The sequence below is a fragment of the Hemiscyllium ocellatum genome, chromosome 12 (genome assembly GCF_020745735.1).
Source record: "Hemiscyllium ocellatum isolate sHemOce1 chromosome 12, sHemOce1.pat.X.cur, whole genome shotgun sequence".
Lineage (NCBI taxonomy): Eukaryota > Metazoa > Chordata > Chondrichthyes > Orectolobiformes > Hemiscylliidae > Hemiscyllium > Hemiscyllium ocellatum.
The window spans coordinates 8,568,109-8,590,055 of record NC_083412.1 but is presented as its reverse complement, the minus strand read 5'-3'; the positions used below and the strand labels follow the sequence as shown (position 1 = coordinate 8,590,055).

At 45.3% G+C, this 21,947-nt stretch overlaps 1 protein-coding gene across 8 annotated transcripts in view; it reads right to left on the bottom strand.

Moving 5' to 3' along the window:
- LOC132820925 (phosphorylase b kinase regulatory subunit alpha, liver isoform-like) overlaps positions 1–6,072 on the bottom strand; it is a 121,928-nt gene extending 115,856 nt beyond the window's left edge. For 2 of the 8 annotated variants that reach the window (XM_060833289.1, XM_060833296.1), the window contains exons 1-2: positions 5,587–5,805; positions 4,432–5,036 (exon numbers count right to left, since the gene is read on the bottom strand). In XM_060833289.1, the coding sequence (XP_060689272.1) occupies positions 4,432–4,509 (78 nt within the window). In that variant the 5' untranslated portion in view covers positions 4,510–5,036; positions 5,587–5,805. Of the gene's footprint in view, positions 1–4,431; positions 5,037–5,302; positions 5,319–5,398; positions 5,453–5,492; positions 5,532–5,586; positions 5,813–5,990 lie in introns of those variants that run through there. The other 6 variants (XM_060833293.1, XM_060833291.1, XM_060833290.1 and 3 more) reach the window with 6 other exon arrangements.
- Positions 6,073–21,947: the final 15,875 nt, after the last annotated feature.

Sequence of the window (21,947 nt, the reverse complement as noted above, 5' to 3'; positions counted from 1 at the left end):
GTGGTTGTGTCGTTTCATGGCTAGTTGGTGTTCATGGATACGGATCGTTAGCTGTCTTCCTGATTGTCCTATGTAGTGTTTTGTACAGTCCTTGCATGGGATTTTGTACACTACATTGGTTTTGCTCATGCAGGGTATTGGGTCCTTCATCCTGGTGAATTGTTGTCTGAGAGTGGCTGTTGGTTTGTGTGCTGTTATGAGTCCTAGTGGTCGCAGTAGTCTGGCTGTCAGTTCGGAAATGCTCTTGATGTATGGTAGCGTGGCTAGTCCTTTGGGTTGTGGCATGTCCTCGTTTCGTTGTCTTTCCCTTAGGCATCTGTTGATGAAATTGCACGGGTATCCGTTTTTGGTGAATACATTGTACAGGTGTTCTTCTTCCTCTTTTTGCAGTTCTGGTGTGCTGCAGTGTGTTGTGGCCCTGTTGAACAGTGTCTTGATGCAACTTCTTTTGTGTGTGTTGGGGTGGTCGCTTTTGTAGTTCAGGACTTGGTCTGTGTGAGTGGCTTTCCTGTATACCTTTGTGGTGAATTCTCCATTCGGTGTTCTCTGTACCATCACATCTAGGAATGGGAGTTGGTTGTCCTTTTCTTCCTCTCTAGTGAATCGGATTCCTGTGAGTGTGGCGTTGATGATCCGGTGTGTGTTCTCTATTTCTGTGTTTTTAATGATTACAAAGGTGTCGTCCACACATCTGACCCATTAAAAACACAGAAATAGAGAACACACACTGGATCATCAAAAAGAATTGGATCATTATCTGCCTCTAGGAATTCCCTGGCTGTTCTCTGTTTGGCTTGCCCTATAATAATCCCAAAGGACTAGCCACGTTACCATACATCAGGAACATTTCTGAACTGACAGCCAGACAACTACGACCACTAGGACTCATAACAGCACACAAACCAACAGCCACCCTCAGACAACAGCTCACCAGGACAAAGGACCCAATACCCAGCATGAGCAAAACCAATGTAGTGTACAAAATCCCATGCAAGGACTGCACAAAACACTACATAGGACAATCAGGAAGACAGCTAACGATCCGCATCCATGAACACCAACTAGCCATGAAATGACACGACCAGCTATCCTTAGTAGCCACACACGCGGATGACAAGCAACATGAGTTCGACTGGGACAACACTACTATTATAGGACAAGCCAAACAGAGAACAGCCTGGAAATTCCTAAAGGCATGGCACTCATCCACAGATTCTATCAACAAACACATCGACCTGGACCCAATATACCGGCCACTGCAGCAGACAGCTGGAACTGACAACCGGAAGCGGCAGAGACAAACCACTATAAATGCCGGAGGAAACATGACAGAAGCGCTTCACATGAGGCTCCCAAGCACTGAGGATGTCACCTAGACAGGGGACAAACGTCTGCAACACAAATTCCCAGCTCGGCGAACAGAACCACAACAACAAGCACCCAAGCTACAAATCTTCTCACAAACTTTGAAGGGGGTATAATTTTAAAGCAAAAGACAGAAGGTTTAGAGGGAATTTGAGGAAAAATGTTTTTCTGGTATGGTCTGGTATGCAGTGCTTGGAAGAAAAACCTCACAACATTTAAATTGTACTTTTTTTAAGAAGTGTTTTCGATGCTATGGGTCTAGTGCAGCAAAGTGGGATTTGTATCTTTGGGAGTGCAGACTCAATGGGCTGAATGGCCTCTTCCATTCTGAATGATTCTATGATAACAATGTTCAACCAGGGCAATTCTTCACATCTGATACCAGATAACTGTCAAAGCAAAGTCCTACTAGGAGTGCTCCACCATCAGACAAAGATCATGAAGACTGCAGACGCTGCAGACCTGGTCACACTGCAGCACCAGCCCTACACACACACGTAGGATCCCAGTATTTCATCTCCTCCATCGTGCAGCTGAATAATTTTCGGATATGGAATGCGCACCCGTTGTTAAAGTGGACAAAGGTCATCATGACACTCCTGAGCTGGAAATATATCGCCATTCCTTCACTGTCATAGGGTCAGAATGCTGGAATGTCCTTCCTAAGGACACTGACAGTGTCCCAACACCCCATGACCTGCAGTGGTTCAAGAACCATTGCTTTCTCAAACAGCAATTCCGAAAGGGTAATAAATGGCTGAACCTGACCAGTGATATTGACATCCAGCAAATAAGTTAAAAAACAAACAACTGGGGAAGAACCAGAGTTTGTGGAGAGCTGTGACACTGGAAGAGATGACAGAGATAATGAGTGGTGAGTTTTTATTTCAAAATAAAGGATGGGTTTTCTAAGCCTGAGGGTTTGTGGAATATCAGCATGTTCAGTGAAGAGCCAGGGTGGGTCAGTGAGAACCAGTTAAAAACAATAACTGCAGATGCTGGAAATTTCTATTCCAGTGGGAACCAGTGCAGGCCGGTGGGAACCAGTGCAGGCCGGTGGGTGCAGAGTTGATAGGTGAGAAGGATAGCAACTTTTTGGTGACCTCAGGTTTTCGGAGGGTAAAATGTGTGAGATCTGTTTGGAGTGAGTTGGACGAGTCATGTCTGTGGTAGAGTCATGTCTATAACAGAGGCACAGATGAGGGTTTCAGCAGCCAACGCACTGAAGCGAGGATGGAAATGTGCGATGGTGCAGAGATGTAATCAGAAACTCATCTCACGCCTCTCAAACAGGTGGCTTCAGGAGAGTATGTAATGAACAACCAGAGACTGTGTCTGGGACCAAACACAATGGTTTAAACCTTGACATATCAAACAATGAACATTTCTGCTCAGCGAGTGCAGGGTATCAAACAGTAGTCTGGTAATTTAGGGACAATGATGGGATCCGATAAAATAGCAACGAGGCAAAATTGACCTATCATTTCAATATTTACACTTTTCTGAATATCCATTTTTAATTCAGTCTTCCTCTACAATTACAGATATAAAGAAACATCTTTACTTTCTGTGATCTTATAATTAAACTTTATGGATATTTTCATTACTTGCCCCTCGTACTGACATCCTGCTGACCCTGTATTATGTCAATCACACACAATGCCTACTAACAGCAGATCACATGTAAACTTCTCGAAACTAAACTGGACTGCACACAGACCCCCATTGGATCATCATGAAAAACTGAGCTACAAAATACAGAGAGTCTTATACTTCAAATGTATTAAAGTAAGTATTATGCAGACATTTCTCACCAAACAAGGTGGAAATATGCAACGAGGCACCACCAAGGGAGGTGTCAGTGCCTGTCCTAGCTTTTTGAAAGGATTCTCGAGAGGTCTACTACTCTTTTACAATAGTTCTGCAATTCCATCATCATTTCATTTCCATGTTCTGTGAAAGTAAATGTACAAAAGACAAAGCATTTTGTCTCTTCCAATATATAAACTATTTAAGCGTACTCCTAAATTGACAAAGAATTGCTTGTAAGGACATCAGAGGTCAGTATGCATTTATTCTGTTGTGGCTTTTGAGTTGAAGGGAGTACTCTCACAAAGGTAGTTATTTTTAAATGAGCTTTTCTGGACATTTCACGTTGTGGGCAGGTGGGACTTGAACCTTTGGCCCAGAGATTAGGACACTACAAATATGCTGCTAGAGAGCCCTTCTCATAACCTTATACACTTTGACTTTCAGACCTGTTGTATGTAATAAGCACCCTTTAAAAGACACCATTACTGGATAGAAGTTCTCTTAATTCCTTAAATTAAAATCAATAGTCACCGCTGACCCAGATAGTTTTGGCACAGACAGTGCACAAGTATCCTGAGAACCACTTAAATAAGAATCATCTTCATTATGATTAATAGATGACTCCTGTTGTAGTTACAAACATTGTTGTGACTGATATTTATCACAATATTGTATCCTGCAGTCTGTACTGTTACTCTGCTGCATTTATATAGTAAAATCTGCCCTTAAAGCACGTAAAACACTTTTCACTGTACCTCACTACCCATGACAATAATAAATCAAATCAATGTACACAGGCTTAAAATTAACATGGAAAACAAAAACAATACATTTAAACATTCTAGTCAGTCTCTTGAATTGGACCGCTCTCTACATCAATAATCCAAGGTGGTGTTTAAGATAAAAACACAGATATCAGGAAGTAGAAATGTGCTCATAATTTCTGCCCCAACATGATGGAGTTGCTCATCTCTCTCTCTCAACCCATCCATTCTCTGACAGAGGTCAGATTTTGGAAAGTCAAACTGGCTTTTTTCAGTTTCACAACATCTGTAATGTTCTGTGCCCTGCATCTTGACCATATTTTCTCATTATGCAATTTTGTTTTTATATAAAAAAACTTTTTGACTTGATAACAAGACTCATGGATAATGGGAAGGCCAGCAGAAGGCATTCACATTAGCTGAGCATTATTTGACAGCTAGATCACACAACTCTTTCAAAACTATGTAACTGACAAGGAAACTTGCTCACCTGGTGACACAGAATGGTTTGTTGAACCAACCTTGCATACCCATCCAATCGAACACCCGAATTGCTTCGGCTCCTCATTCTGCCCAGTAACGTTGGCTACTATTGGCCAGCAGTGACCAGCTGTTACGAGTATTGTCCAGTCCAATGTTAACCAGCAAGTACCAGTATTGCTCAAGTACCAGCAGTAACTAATTTAGACCAATGTTTACCAACATGGATCTGTAGTAACCATTGTTAAATAGAAGTAACAGCATTCACTAATAAGAGTTGACGAGCAGTTAATAGCACTGACCAGGAGTAACCAGTGTAAATTCCTGACACCCTCGAGCAGTTTGACCAGTAGTAACCATTGTTAATCAGCAGTAACAGCATTGACCAACAGTTATCAAGATTGGCCAGCAGTAACCAGTGTTGACCAGTAGTAACCCATGAAGAGCAGCAGTAACCAATGTTGACCAGTAGTTTTCAGTGTTGATCAGCAGTAACCAAGAAACAGCAGCAGTAACCATGTTCACTAGCAGTAACCAATGTTGACCAGTGAGTGCCAGATTATGGGACAGTGTAGTACGTCTGTTCACAATTTTCCTCCCGTGCTGTCGGCGAACCTGGTCAAATAAAGTTTACTGTCACATACAGAGACAGGGACAAATCATTACCTGTTTCCCAGACATTGTTCATGGACTAGACAGCTGGGCAAAGAAACACTGTGCTGCTTACTTTCCTCTCTCTCTCTCTCACTCAAACACACAGTGATCCCAAACACACAGTGTGACTTTGAATGGTGCAGACCAGTCTAGCACTCACTGCCCAGCACCCAATAACCACCCAGTGTGACACCCACTCTCAGTCCAGTACCCAGTGTGACACCCACTCTCTGTCCAGCACCCAGTGTGACACCCACTCTCTGTCCAGCACCCACTCACTGCCTGGCCCCCACTCTCTGTCCAGCACTCAGTGTGACACCCACTCTCTGTCCAGCACCCATTCACCGCCCGGCCCACTCACTGCCCAGCACCCAGTGCGACACCCACTCACTGCCCAGCACCCAGTGTGACACCCACTCTCTGTCCAGCACCCATTCACCGCCCGGCCCACTCTCTGTCCAGCACTCAGTGTGACACCCACTCACTGCCCAGCACCCAGTGTGACACCCACTCTCTGTCCAGCACCCATTCACCGCCCGGCCCACTCTCTGCCCAGCACCCAGGCCGGTGTATCTTCCATTGAGTGCAGCGACAATGTTGCCCCGAAGCCTCACTGCGACATTCTGGGCTGCCTGGGTTTATACTGCGGGATCCATTCACCGAGTTGCAGCTTTGAAACTGTCCCTGTGCAGTAACATTGTATCCGGGCCCTGTATCTCTCTCTCTCTCAGTTCCGCACCAATGTAAGAGCGGGGGAAGGGGGTTGGAACCAGTAGGTCCTGACCAGTATGTAACAACCTGAAGCAAGGTCTCCCGTGTGGCCTCAGGCCGCCTCACTCCCTCTGTTCCCAGCTCGCTAGCTCAGAGCCTTCCCCTATCCCAACACTGCATCCCGGCCACAATCCTCCAACCTACACTCGAAAGATGGCCTCTGCATTCTGCTGTACTTCCAGGACCTTGTTGGGTTGGTGTTAAACAGAGCCCAGGAAGAGAGGAGTGCACCGCCTGACAATCCCAGGCTTTACTGCAAATGCTGCTGCGTAGAATAACACACGGTAGCTCTCTGTGTCAGAGACATTTCACCTCGGAGGAGGTTCCCTCATTAACTCCTTTTTTTAAATTTCAAAAATAAACTTTATTCATTTAAAAACTTCACATGCATGTATAGTCATGGGGAGCATGACTAGGGTGAAAAGCCAAGGTCTTTTTCCAAGGATAGGGGAGTCCAGAACTAGAGGGCAGAGGTTTAAGATGAGAGGGGAAAGATTTAAAAAGGACCTAAGGGGCAACTTTTCCACACAGAGGGTGGTGCCTGTATGGAATGAGGAACTGTTGAAGGCTATTACAATTACAGCATTTAAAAGGCATCTGGTTGAGAGGGATATGAACCAAGTGCTGGCCAATGAGACTGGATTTATTTCGGATATCTGTTGGCATGGATGAGGGTCAGTTTCCATGCTGTATGACTCTTGTCACAAGAGTAGTTTAGATTACTTACAGTGTGGAAACAGGCCCTTCGGCCCAACAAGTCCACACCGACCCGCCGAAGCGCAACCCACCCATACCCCTAACCTAACACTACGGGCAATTTAGCATGGCCAATTCACCTGACCTGCACATCTTTGGAATGTGGGAGGAAACCGGAGCACCCAGAGGAAACCCACGCAGACACGGGGAGAACGTGCAAACTCCACACAGTCAGTCACCTGAGGCGGGAATTGAACCCAGGTCTCTGGCGCTGTGAGGCAGCAGTGCTAACCACTGTGCCACCGTGCTGCCTAAATCTATACAATCTTTAGAGACAAGCCCAAGCCATTTCTTACTTGTACAAGACCATGATTACATATATTTGACACAGCAGGAAAGTCTGATAACAGAATGGATCCTTCCTGAAGAAGGGTTATACCCAAAACATCGACTTCTGCACCTTCTGATGCTGTCTGGCTTGCTGTGTTTTTCCAGTCTCCTGCCTGTCTACCCCGAATTCCAGGATCTGCAGTTCTTTTTGTCTCTAACCCCATAACTTCAGCAGAAAGCCCTTAGACAGTGATCTTTCCCCACCGCCCCTTGGCAGAAGCTGCCCCAAGCTTCATTTCTGTTCCTCAGCACATCGTTGGAATGTGCCAGCCTGCAGCACACAGTCAGGATCAACTCCTTCTCCTGGATGACGAACAAGTTTTGGGCAGACCAAAGAGCATCTCTCGCTGAGTTTATGGTCCTCCAGGCACAGTCAATGTTTGCCTCAGTATGAATCCCTCAGAACAGACTGTAAAGCACAGTGTCCCGCGTCACAGAGCTGCTCAGTTAATCTCAACAGAAACCACTGCATCTTTCTCCAGACCTCCTTTGCAAAGGCACATTCCAGAAGGAGATGTGTGGTCGTGTGAGTCAGCTCCCCCCCCCCACCGCAGTCACTACAAGGGCAGCAGGTGATGGCGCACAGAGTCCGAGCATACATGAAGGATATCACAAAGCTGAGAAAATTGGAATAAACTGACAATAAATACAAGTTAGCTAACCTGTTGTATACGTTTTCTACTGACTGGCCTACTCCCTTAACCTTCCAGCTCTTGAAGAGCTTTAGTAAGTTTTATAAGTTAATTACCAAATGCACAGCTTTACTTGGATTTGCACCTTTAATTTGCAAGAATTTAAAACCATTGTGTTCACTCTGGGGGAATATGGTATATGCACAAATGGCAGCCATGGAAATGAAGGATCTAGGAGCAGGAGTAGGCTTTTCAGCCCATTGACTGTCCTCAGCCATTCACCAGGATCATGGCTGATCACAATGTCATATCCCCACTTTCTCCTTGACACTTGTAGATTCTGGAAATCTGTTCCTTACTCAAGTATATTCTGTGAATTCATATCCACAGTCTTCTGGGTTGGTAAATCCTCATCCCAGGCTTAAATGGTCTATCCTGAGACAACACCGATCAAAGAGCAGTGCTTCGAAAGCTAGTGCTTCCAAATAAACCATTGGACTATAACCTGGTGTTGTGTGATTTTTAACTTTGTACACCCCAGTCCAACACCGGCACCTCCAAATCATATCCTAAGACTGTGACCCTTTGTTCTGGACCTGCCCCCAGTTAAGAGGGAGCTTTATCCTGCATCCATCTTCTCAGAAATTGGCCTGGTGTGATCCCTCTCATTCCTCAAAGTTCCAGATTCCTGAAGCGGCTACACTCCTTGCAAACACAATAGAACCATTGAATAACATAGTTCTATGGTGTATATCTATTGTGTACATCAAACAATTGCAGCAGGACATTCCAGGACATCAGGGTTATCTTCAGAATGTCCCTGAAAATTATTCTAACATTCCCATCTCCCGGTCATTCTGCCCTGTGGGTGACCTGAATGAAGAAGGCCCACTTGTGAATCTGCGGGGGTGAGATCGAGTGCTTGGACCACCTCCAGACAAGCCAACTCCCCCAAAACCCTTCAGTCATCAGCTGCCCTCTTGTGGCTGAGTCTGCCGATGTGCATTGGACTTCACAGCTACTTCTAAACTGGAGTGGAGGTACATCATCCCTGCTGTTACCAAGGGACTGCCCGAGAAAGAGAAGTTGACTGACTTTTTTTTGTTGGCATTTTTGTCGCTGCATCAGATTTTGGGTTCCTCAGCTCGGAGGATATTTGAGACAACTTTCCATGAAATGATATAACGATGTTGCTCCTGTGACTGACATTCAAAGACATTTTCAAGAGGACAGGAATTACCCAAAGCAATATTTAGTGGTGAGAATAAGCAAGCTTCAACATTCCATGTGATCACTCAGGATTGTTAATATGAACATAATGGTTAATATGAAATCTTGTGGCTCTCTTTCACTTTCAAGGTGTGTCCATAGGTGGCCGTACAGACCAATGCAACTTCTGCAGGCTCTGTTACACTTGGGGCAGAAGGTGGTCATGGGAAAGAGTGAAAAGAATAGAGTTCCTACAATGTGGAAAAATGCCCATCAGTCCAACCAGACCCTACAAAGAGTAACCCACCCAGATCCATTCCCCTACCCTATTATCCTATATTTACTCCTGACTAACACACCTCACCCACAGCTCCCTGAACTATGGAAAATTTAGCAGAGTCAATCCACCTGACCTGCACGTCTTTGGACTGTGGGAGGAAACCCACACAGACACAGGGAGAATGAGCAACTCCACACAGACCGTTGCCTGAGGGTGGGATCAAATCCAGGTCCCTGGCGCTGTGAGGCAGCGGTACTTACCACTGAGCCACTGTGTCTCTGGGGAGTGGGTTGGTGTAAACTACATCGCAGTCTGTCACTGGCAGGACGGTCCTGACATTCCAGGTTCCTCAGGGTGTGGAAGGTGCCTGTGCAAGGGTTCTTCGAACGTGGGGAAACGGTTGCACACCAATTACTATTTGAACTTAGCAGTTCAAGGTCTTAGTGAGGGGATGGGGGAGCCCAAGACAACTAGCGAGCAGGCTCTGCTGCTTGGCCTTAGACTGCCTGCAGTGGAGTGCAGATAAACGGTTTGTCCGCACTCCAAACTGTTATGGGTACACATACTGTAGTGAAACTATTTAAAATCATTTTTCTGGAAGGGTGAAACAATTTAAAAGCACTTTTTTGGAAGGGCCCTGCAGAGCAGTGATTATCGAGCAATGTGAACAAAGTCCTGTTAAAGAGGCATCAGCACAGGTGAGCAAGAATTTTGCTCAAAGTGATAGGTTTTAAGGGACTGCTTGAAGGAGAAGAGTGAGGACCGAGGGGTGGAGAGATCTTCAGAGGGAATTCCTGAGCTTAGGCTCTGAAAAGGCAGTCACCCAGTAACAGTGTGATCAAAAACTTGCATTTATAGCGCTGAACAGTCGATTCCATAACAGCATGTTGACTTTTGAAGCGCTCTCACTGTTGTCATGTGTAATGTGTCAGCGGTGTTGTACACACTAATCCCCCACAAACAGAAAAATGTTCATGACTAAATCATCTGCGTTTTAGTGACAACAACCAAGGCTTTAATGATTGACAGGACACCAAGGACAACTTTTTTGGGGGGGTCTTTTGGCTGGTGCTGGGAATTTGGTTTGTTTTGCATCCACCTGAAAGGAGAGATGATGTGAGACTCTAGCACTCATCGTGTCATAGAGTCATAGAGCACAGAAACAGACCCTGCAGTCCAACCAATCCATACCGACTATAGTCCCAAATTAAACCAGTCCCTCCTGCCTGTGCTTGGCCCATATCCCTCCAAACGTTTCTCATTCACATACTTAACAAAATATTTAAATATTGTAAATGTACCTGCATCCAGCCCTTCCTGTGGAAGTTCATTCCACACATGAACTATTTTTTGTAAAAAACGTTGCTCTTCATGTCCATGGTAAATCAAGGCTGGGTTTATTCACTTAATTGTTCCTTGAAAGTGGTGTCACAGGTGGACAGACTCGTGAAGAAGGCATTTGGGTACCCTTGCTTTTATTGTCAGTGCATTGAGTATAGGAGTTGGGAGATCATGTTATAGCTGTACAGGGCATTGTTTAGGCCATTTTTGGATTACTGTGTGCAATTCTGGTCTCCCTGCTATCATAAGGATGTGAAGATTGTGAAACTTGAAAGGATTCAGAAAAGATTTACAAGGATGTTGCCAGGGTTGGAGGGTTTGAGCTAAAGTGAGAGGCTGAACAGGCAGGAGTTGTTTTCCCTGGAGCGTCGGAGGCTGAGGGTGACCTTTTAGAGGTTTATAACATCATGAGGGGCATGCTTTGGGTAAATAGGCAAGGTCTTTTCCACACTGTATGAGAGTCCAAAACTAGAGGACACGGGTTTAAATTGAGAGGGGAAAGATTTTAAAGGGACGTAACGGGCAACTTTTCATGCAGAGGGTGGTGTGTGTGTGGAATGAGCTGCCACAGGAAGTGGTAGAGGCTGGTACAATTACAACATTTAAAAGGCATCTGGATGGGTATTATGAATAGGAAGGGTTGCTGGCAAAATGGAACTATATTTATTTATGATATCTGGAACAGCACCCCTTTGAGGGCTGGGATCTTGAAGGACTTCAAACAAAGGGGATTGTAGGAATGCAGTGGTGATCAGCCCAGGATCCTGGACATATCAGTGGAAGAGTGAAGGATTAGATTACTTACACTGTGGAAACAGGCCCTTCAGCCCAACAAGTCCACACCGACCCTCCGAAGGGTAACCCTACATTTTCCCCTTCACCTAACACTATGGGCAATCTAACATGGCCCATTCACCTAACCTGTACATTTTTTGGAAGGTGGGAGGAAACCGGAGCACCTGAAGGAAATCCATGCAGACACAGGGAGAATGTGTAAAGTCCTCACAGACAGTTGCCTGAGGTGGGAATTGAACCCAGGTCTCTGGCGCTGTGAGGCAGCAGTGCTAATTACTGTGCCACCCATAAGGAGTGGTAGGTAAGTTGTTGGAAGTAATTCTGAAAGGTATCCAAATGGACTTCCGTAAGGCATTTAAAAAGGTTCCCCATGGGAGACTGATTAGCAAGGTTAGATCACATGGAATGTAGGGAGAACTAGCTATTCAGATACAGAAATGGCTCAAAGGTAGAAGGCAGAGCGTGGTGGTGGAGGGTTGCTTTTCGGACTGGAGGCCTGTGACCACAGGGATCAGTGCTGGTCCACTGTTTTTCTCCATTTATATAAATGATTTGGATGTGAACATTGAAGGTACAGTTAGTACATTTGTGGATTAGTCCAAAATTGGAGGTGTAGCGGACAGCAAAGAAGGTTACGTCAGGGTACAATGGGAGCTTGATCAGATGGGCCAATGGGCTGAGGAGTGGCAGATGGACTTTAATTCAGATAAATGCGAGGTGCTGCATTTTGGAATGGCAAATCAGAGCAGGACTTATAGACTTAATGATAAGATCCTGGGAGTTTTGCTAAACAAAGAAACCTTGGAATGCAGGTTCATAGCTCCTTGGAAGTAAAGTTGCAAGAAGATAGGATAGTGAAGAAGGTGTTTTTTATACTTTCCTTTATTGGTCAGGGCATTGAGTACAGGAGTTGGGAGGTCATGTTGCGGCTGTATAGGACATTGGTTAGGCCACTTTTGGAATATTGCGTGCAATTCTAGTCTCCTTCCTATTGGAAAGATGTTGTGAAACTTGAAAGGGTTCAGAAAAGATTTACAAAGATGTTGCCAGGGTTGGAGGATTTGAGCTATAGGGAGAGGCTGAACAGGCTGGGGCTATTTTCCCTGGAGCGTTGGAGGCTGAAGGATGACCTTATAGAGGTTTGTAACATCATGAGGGACCAAACAAGATCTTTTCCCTGGGGTGGGGGAGTCCAGAACTAGATGGTATAGGTTTAGGGTGAGAGGAGAAAGATATAAAAGGGATCTAAGGGGCAACGTCTTCACACAGAGAAGGGTGATGCGTGTATGGAATGAGCTGCCAGAGGAAGTAGTGGAGGCTGGTACTCTTCCAACATTTAAACACTATTGGGAAAGGTATGTAAATAGGAAGGGTTTAGAGGGATATGGGACAATTGCTGGCAAATGGGTCTAGATTAATTTAGGGTGGACAGGTTGGACTGAAGAGTCTTTTCTTTCATGCTGTATACCTCTATCACTCTATCACTTTATGAGATTTATATGTATTTGGAGAGGCACTGACAAATTACGGATAGTCAGCATGGTTTTATTTTGCAAGGGAAATCACATCTCACAAACTTGATTGAGTTTTTTGAGGAAGTAACCAAGAAGATTGATGAGGGCAGAGTGGTAGTCATTGTTTACTTGGACTTTTGTAAAATCTTTGACAAGGTTCCACATGGTAGACGAATTAATAAAGTTAGATCACAAAAGCTAAACACTACTGCAGTTGGGCAGCAGTGTGGGGGTTTGAAGTAAAAAAAGGAAAAAAAACAGGAGATTCAGAGTCTCCCCAGTTAAGGGCACTGAATCTGTGCTGGCTGGGCTACAGTCAGTGTAAAAAAAAGTTAGATCACATGGGATTCAGTGTGAGCTTGCCAATTGGATACAAAATTAGTTTTATGTTGGAGACAGAGAATGATGGTGCAGGTTTGATTATCTGACCGGAGACTTGTCACCAGCAGTGTTCCAAAGGGATCGGTGCTGGGTCCACTTGTGGACCCAGTCATTTATACAAATGATTCAGATAAGAATATAGAGGGCACAGAGTGATAGATATATACAGCATGGAAACAGACCCTTTGGTTCAACTTGTCCATACTGACCATGGAATGCAGGTTGTGAGGAGGGCTGCAAAATTCTGCAAAGGGATATATATATAGGCCAAGAGAGTGGCAAACATTTTGCAGATAATCCAAAAACATGTGAGGCTGTCTACTTTGGTGAGAAGAATAGAAATATTATTCAAATGGAGAGAGATGGCAGACTACAATTGGTACAAAGGAAGCTGCATGTCCCAGAACAATTCCAAATGTATTTATTAACTGAACTTAAATTGTGGGTTTCAAATCCATTCCATCAGAGAACATTAACCTAGGCTTCTTAGGCTTCAATGTCGTTACTGCTATACCACCATGACTCTGAAACAGCACCCACATCTCAAGAAGGAATTAAAAATGTTCCACTTCTAAAAAATTAACAAAAAAAATCTGGAAAAAGAGGTGATATGTGTCTTCATTATTTCAGAAAATGCTCAAATGTAATTATTCGATTAGCCACAACTTAGGAGCAAATCATGCAGATTATTCTAACACAAAACAACTTCAAAGAACAAACAACATTCCAGCACAGGAACAGGCCCTTCGGCACTCCGAACCTGCACTGATCCTGATCCTCTATCTAAACCTTTTGCCTATTTCCAAGAGTGTGTATCCCTCTGCTCCCTGCACATTCATGTATCTGTCTAGATACATCTTAAATGATGCTATTGTGCTCACCTCTACCACCCCCACGTTCCAGACACCCACCCCATCTGTGTAAAGAACTTTCCATGCATATCTGGCTGGAAGGAGACAGAGGGTAGTAGTTGATGGACTAAGTTCATCTTGGAGTGCAGTTACTAGCGGTGTACCACAAGGATCTGTTTTGGGACCATTGCTTTTTGTTATCTTTATAAATGATCTAGAGGAAGGACTTGAAAGCTGGGTAAGCAAGTTTGCGGATGACACAAAAGTCGGTGGAGTTGTGGATAGTGAGGAAGGAAGTGGTAGGTTACAGCGGGATATAGATAAGTTGCAGAGCTGGGCAGAAAGGTGGCAAATGGAATTCAATGTAGCTAAGTGTGAAGTCATTCACTTTGGTAGGAGTAACAAGATGATGGATTACTGGGCTAATGGTAGGCTACTTGGTAGTGTGGATGAGCAGAGGGATCTTGGTGTCCATGTACACAGATCTCTAAGTTGCCACCCAGGTAAATAGTGCTGTGAGGAAGGCATATGGTGTACTGGGCTTTATTGGTAGAGGAATTGAGTTCCGGAGTCCTGAGGTCATGTTGCAACTGTATAAGACTCTGGTGCGGACTCATCTGGAGTATTGTGTGCAGTTTTGGTCGCCATACTATAGGAAGGATGTGGAGGCATTGGAACGAGTGCAGAGGAGGTTTACCAGGATGTTGCCTGGAATGGTAGGAAAATCTTATGAGGAAAGGCTGAGGCACTTGGGGCTGTTCTCATTGGAGAAGAGAAGGTTTAGGGGAGATTTGATAGAGGTGTATAAGATGATTAGGGGTTTAGATAGGGTCGACACTGAGAACCTTTTACCGCTAATGGAGTCAGGTGTTACTAGGGGACACAGCTTTAAATTAAGGGGTGGTAGGTATAGGACAGATGTTAGGGGTAGATTCTTTACACAGCGGGTTGTGAGTTCATGGAATGCCCTGCCAGTAGCAGTGGTGAACTCTCCTTCTTTATGGTCATTTAAGCGGGCATTGGATAGGCATTTGGAAGTTATTGGGCTAGTGTAGGTTAGGTAGGATTCGGTCGGCGCAACATTGAGGGCCGAAGGGCCTGTACTGCGCTGTATCTTTCTATGTTCTATGTTCTATGCTCTATCTCCCTTAAATGTTTCCCCTCTCACCTTGACCTCATGACCCCTAGTGACTGAGACCCCCACTCTGGGAAAAAGCTTCTTGCTATCCATCCTGTCTATACCTCTCATGATTTAGACTTCAGTCAGGTCCCCCCTCAACATCCTTCTTTCCAATGAAAATAATCCTAATCTACTCAATATCTCCTCATAGCTAGCACCCTCCATACCAGGCAACATCCTGGTGAACCTCCTCTGCATCCTCTCTAAAGCATCCACATCCTTTTGGTAATGTGGTGACCAGAACTGTACACAGTATCCCAAATGTGGCCGAACCAAAGTCTTATACACCTGTAACATGACCGGCCAACTCTTTTACGCAATACCCTGTCAGATGATGGAAAGCATGCTGTGTGCCTTCTTGACCACTCTGCTGACCTGCGTTGCCACCTTCAGGGAACAATGGACTTGAACACCCAGATCTCTCTGTACATCAATTTTCCCCAGGACCTTTCCATTTACTGTATAGATCACTTTTGAATTGGATCTTCCGAAATGCATTTGCCTGGATTGAACGCCATCTGCCATTTCTCTGCCCAACTCTCCATTCCTGGTGAAGAGTTTATGCTCAAAACATTAACTGTCCTGCTCCTTGGATGCTGCCTGACTGGCTGTGCTTTTCCAGAACCACACTTTTTGACTCTGTTGTCCAGCACCTGCAGTCCTCACCTTCCCGAACTCTCCAATCTATCTGTATGCTGTTCCATTCTCTGACAGTCCTCTTCACTATCTGCTACTCCATCAATCTTAGTGTCATCTGCAAACTGCGAATCAGACCACTTGTACCTTCCTCCAGATTATTTATGTTCATCCAGACAAGTAAAGCACAGAGGTTTCAGGAGATGTGCTGAGTGTAGTTTATTCTGGGTCCATTGATCCTGACCCTTGGCCTTCTTTGATTATAGCAGCAGCATGTAACTCTGCAGCATGTAACTCTCCAGCAGAGTGCAGATGAAGTTCTAGAACGCCACTTCCAATTGTGTTGAATTCCTGTTTCATGTCTTATCTTTTCAAATGCGATTTTCTGGATGAAAATGAATGTGCAGTTGTTAATTTTAATGGTGTAAAGCACTATCAATGTGTTTTATCCCTGTCACAAACTCTATTGCCTTGTCACTGACCATATTCCTTGCTCTGGTTGTCTGAACTTGAATCAGACAGTTCACAGCTTTGATATCTTCCACCCAGGACTACAACTGTCTTTTTCACTTCAGTCACAGTGTCCACCCCGTCTCAGCTTTCTGTAGTTGAAATCTTCATCCACACTTCTCTTATCTCAGTATGTGACTATCCTAGTGCTCCCCCTAGCTGGCCTCCCACAATTTCCATCTCTCACTGCTGCCTTTTTCCTAACACTGTCTATCTAGCCTCCTCAACCCACCAAAGCAGTGCCTCCATTTTAAACAATTCACCCTGTTTTCAAATCATATAATCCTGAGAATGTGGGAACAGGCCATTTCAGCCCATCGAGTCCACACCGACTCTCCAAAGGGCATCCCAGCCAGACCCACCCTCTTACCTCATCCCTGCATTTCCCATGGCTAATCCACCTAGCCTGCACAGACCTGGACACTATGGGCAATTTAGCATGGCCGATCCACCTAACCTGCACATCTTTGGAGGGAAACTGGAGCACCCGGAGGAAGCCCACACAGACACAGGGAGAATGTGCAACTCCACACAGATTGTCGCCCGAGGCTGGGATCAAACCCAGATCCCTGGCACTGTGAGGCTGCAGTGCTAAGAACATATGAGCCAGAAGGAAGAGTAAGCCATCCAGCCCTTCAACCCACTCCGCCATTCAATAACGTCATGGCTGATCTCATCCACCTACCCGCCCTCTCATTCCTTTACTGTTCAAAACAATTAATATCTTAGCTTTAAAAACGTTCAATGAGGAAGCCTCAATTACTTCCTTATATTCACAACTCTCTAGGTGGAGAAGTTCCTTGTCAACACGTCCTAAAACTGCAACACTAATTTTGAGGCTATGACTCTAGTTTCACCCGCCAGTGGAAACATCCCCCTTGCTTCCATCTCATCTATTCCCCTGATAATTTTGTATGTTTCTGTAAAGATCCCCTCATTCTCCTGAATTCCAATGAATATAATCCCAGCCTGCTTAATCTCTCCTCATGTGGAGTGGGTCTGGGTATGTTGCTCTTCGGAGGGTCAGTGCACACTTGTTGGGCCGAAGGGCGTGTTTCCACACTGTAGGGATCTAATCTAATCTAATTATAAGTCAACCCTCTCAACTCTAGAATCAACCTGGTGAACCTCCTCTGCACCCCCTCTACTACCAGTACACCCTTCCTCAAGCACACAGTACTCCAGGTGTGGCCTCACCAACACCTTGTACAGCTGCAATATAACCTCCCTGCTTTTAAACTCCATCCCTCTAGGAATAAGGGACAAAATTCCATTTGCCTTCTTAATTACCTGTTGCACCTGCAAACCAACATTCTGCACAAGGACACCCAGGTCCCTCCACTTCAAAGTATGTGGCATTTTCTTTTAACCATTCAAATAATAGTCTTTTTTACTGTTATTTCTAACAAAATGGATATCTTCATATCTAACCGTTGAGCCACTATGCTGGTCTATATCCTCAACCTTCCTCTTCCTGACATCTACCCCAAACTGCAACCTTTCAAGGTATCTGCATTCGTCTAATTCTGGTCTCCTTTAATTGTTCCACTTCAGCCGCCTGGACCCCAAACCCTTGAATATCTTCTTGGTCATGGAGAGGATGGTTCCTCTTGTGGGAGAATCTACAGTTAGGAGTCACTGTTGGCGTCACACATCGAAAACAGAGATGCATTTCTCTCCGAGGGCTGTGAGTCTTTCAAGCTCTCGAGTTGGAATGGCAAAAGGTGAGCTTGCCAATTGGATACAAAATTGGGCAGACAACAGAGAGCTGGTGGAAGGTTGTTTGCACCGTAGAGGGAGTCTGTACTCTGCTGCTGCTGTCAACACAACTTGGTGGCTGAAGTGGCAACACTTTCTCCTCAGTCGGTTGAAGACTGCTATAATACCACCTACTGTGCAGGGGAGAAGCTGGTGCGAATTGGGTTTTGGATTAGTGGTGCTGGAAGAGCGCAGCAATTCAGGCAGCATCTGAGGAGCAGCAAAATTGACGTTTTGGGCAAAAGTTCTTTGCCCGAAATGTCAATTTCGCTGCTCCTTGGATGCTGCCTGAACTGCTCTGCTCCTCCAGCACCACTAATCCAGGGTCTGGTTTCCAGCATCTGCAGTCATTGTTTTTATCTGGTGCGAATTGAGGCCTAGGGCCGAGTGCTGCAGTCAGCCTGACTGTCTGGGAGGACTCAAACTTGGGACTTGCTGCTGCTGCAGCCCTGAGGAGTGTGGTGGCCTGCAGGAGGCATGTTTCTGGAGTCTGGGCTACGACTTCAGTTGGGGATTTGGGTGTGGACATTAATTGCTTGGGGCCTGAATCCCTGCACTGGAGTGACGGTATTTTGGTGTCTGGGTCCTGGGACTGTTCGGAGCCCCCATCTCATACAATGTGGAAACAGGCCCTTCGAGCCAACAAGTCCGCACTGACCCTTCGAAGAGTAACCTACCCAGACCCCTTACCATACCTTATTGTCCTATATTTACCCCTGACTAATGCACCTAACCTACACATCCCTCAACACCATGGGCAATTTATCATGGCCAATTCACCTGACCTGCACATCTTTGGATTGTGGGAGGAAACTGGAGCACCCAGAGGAAGCCCACACTGACACGGGGAGAATGTGCAAACTCCACAGTAGTCACCCAAGGCTGGAATCAAACCCAGGTCCCTGGCGCTGTGAGGCAGCAGTGCCATCTACCTATTATTACACTGTGACTGTGGCCTGTTTGCTGCCAGTGACTATTGCCCCTGGGCATTGGGAACTATTGTTTTGGCGGATCAGGAAACAGCTGTGAGGGGGTGGGTGGGCTACTAGGTCCTGGTTTGGGGGACGTGATGGTGACTGTGGACTGCTCTGAAATAACATCTGGTATCGGGCCCAGTTGTTCCTGCTTTGGGGTGGTTGCATCCTGTGCGTCCCTTACCTCCCGTAGGTGCCTCAGTCTCCCTTTAACAAGACAGCTCAGGGTGAAAGGTTTGAATTCAAACCGACGTGGCCACTGAGGCATGCTAAGCGGCTTTGCTGGTGATAGTCGGTGCCCCCACTATTTTGGTAGTTGGGATTGGAGTTTGGGTTTGGCTGTGTGGTGGTCAGGGTATTCAAATCAGCACTGTCTTTTTTGCAAGCTTTCATTATCTACTAATTAATTCTCAATCTCTCTATATATCTATTATTAAGAGGCCTATAGATTACCTCCAGTCAAAAGTCAGGCAGCATCCAAGGAGCAGGAGAGTCAACATTATGAGCGTAAGCATAAGCTCTTCATCAGGAATGAAAAACCCCATCTGCAGTCCTCACTTTCTCTCTGATCTATGTCTTCCCTTTTTGTACTTCTAACCTTCACCTAAATGGATTCTACAATTTCTGATCCAAGATCATTTCTTGCTATCATACTTATTCTACCCCGCACCATCAATGCTACCCCTCCACCCTTCCCTCCTACCTGTGCTTTTGAAAAGCCACATATCCCAGAATATTTAGTTCTCAATTTTGATGGCTATGAGATCAAGCCCACAAATTCATTTATTTTGTTCTGAATACCACATGAATTCAAATGTAGCCCTAGTGGCCTAATAGGTAAGGCACTGGCCTTCAGAGCCAGGGATTGTGGGTTCAAGTCCCATCTGAGGTGAATAAAGTTTTGGGTGGCTCAGAGTTCAGCACTGCTGCCTCTCAGCGCCAGGGACCTGCTTTAATTCCAACCTCTGGTGACTGTCCGTGTGCAGCTTGCACATTCCCTCTGAGTCTGTGTGGGTTTCCTCCCACAGTCCAAAAATGTGCAGGTTAGGTGAATTGGCCATACTAAATTGCCCATAGTGTTCAGGGATGTGCATTGGTCAGGGGAAATGGGTCTGGGTGAGATATTCTTCGGAGGGTTGATGTGGACTTGTTGGGCCAAAGGGCCTATATCCACACTAGAGGTATTCTATGAAATAAAGAGCCATTAATTGTACCTTTTTATCTCAATGTTTACATATTCTTATCACTTTCGTGTTCCACTGTGGATATTGTTACCAAAATAGCTGCCCTTTAATTCCACCATATTCTCTTGTTTTGTGAATCTACCTTTTGCTTCTCCAAAACCCTCCTTATCTCTATTTATTTTCAAGTCTTCTGTACTTCCCTAGTGTCACAAAGCTGTTTTTTTTTAAAAGCAGTTCCTTTTCTCAAGGATATGATGTCCTTGGTTTTTTTTCAGAGGGGTAATAAACCCTCTCAGTTCCAATTAGTTGGTTTGGTACAGAGATTGAAGGGTATTGAGAGGGCTTTTTGTTTATATGTAAACAGATGAGACTTCAGGCCAAAGTGGTCATGTTTTAGAAGTGACTTGTAGAATGAAAGGGGAGTGGTCAGCTTTCTAGCTGAGCAGTTTAGTTCAGTCCAGAACTAGTTGGGAGTTCAACAGTGAGCTGTGTGGCAACAAACTCTCTCTCTCTCTCTCTCTCTGCCCTTCTAACTTTAACCTTTAGGCATCTGTTCCATTCATTTACACTGGCTTTTAAGGGGGTTTGCTTATTTGGGACTGTTGTGTGCATTCAGAACAGCACAATTGTCTAGTTTGGATAGACTGAGTTCTGATGAAGGGCTTATGCTCGAAACGTCGATTCTCCTGCTCCTCGGATGCTGTCTGACCTGCTGTGCTTTTCCAGCACCACACTTTTGACTCTGATCTGCAGTCCTCACTTTCTCCTAGACAGAGTTCTGTTGGGGTTCTTTATTTTTTTTTGTGTTTTATTGTGTAATTTTGTGAAGACATTTTTGTCTGTTTTTAATCTGGTAGTCAACCTCGTCAACTTTCTAGCGGTAATTTGTGCTGTACACTTACCAAAACAAATTGTAAAGTTATGGTCTGGGCTGCCTGCTTAAGAATGTTTTGAGTGGTCTGGCCGAGTCCACAGCACTTGTTATTGGATAGAGTGTAGCTGAGGTATACGAGCAGGAGGGCAGGGATAGATTCCTGGGGGACAGCAGAGCGGGAGCAGGAAGAGGAGCTGTACTCATTGATTCTGTGGTTATGATAAGATAGAAATGAATGGAAGCAGGAGAGAGTAATCCAGCCAGATGACAGTGGAGAAGGGTCAGAGGAGGAGGATGTGGTCACTTGTCATAGGCAGTCAACAAGGACGGGGTGGGGGGGGGCAAGTTTGTCACAGTTACATTGGAGAACATTTGTCATTTTGGTAAGTGTTGTTTTGGTACTGTGACAGGGGAGAAAAACTGGTGGCAGTGATTCAAACACTGAGTCCTGGGAATGATGGGAATGGATTTGGAAGAGGACGTTCCATTCAAGGAACTTGGAGAGGAAGAGGCTGGAAACGGGCAGGTAGTTTGCAAGGGCAGGAGAATGTCAAGGGTATTGTTATTGTTTTGCCGAAAGGGATAATTAATGGTAGATTTAAGGCTGACTAGGCTGAGAATATTCTGTCCAAGATGGCGGCTGGGTAGCGAGGCTCCAGGTGTTGCCCGGGCCTCATCTGCACCCATCTATTTCTGCTCTTTTTCTTCCATTTCTCTCTTTCAAATTTTTGTTTTGACGGCATTGAAGCAGGAGCGAGGGTGGGCCACACCTGGAGGGGCAGCATCTTTCCGGTGGTCAGAGGTTGCATTTGCAGACATGGCGCCTCCTGGTGATCGGAGGAGGCAGCGGGGGTATCCTCCTGGTGTTCTGTGCCAGCGTCAGCGGCAGCAAAGCT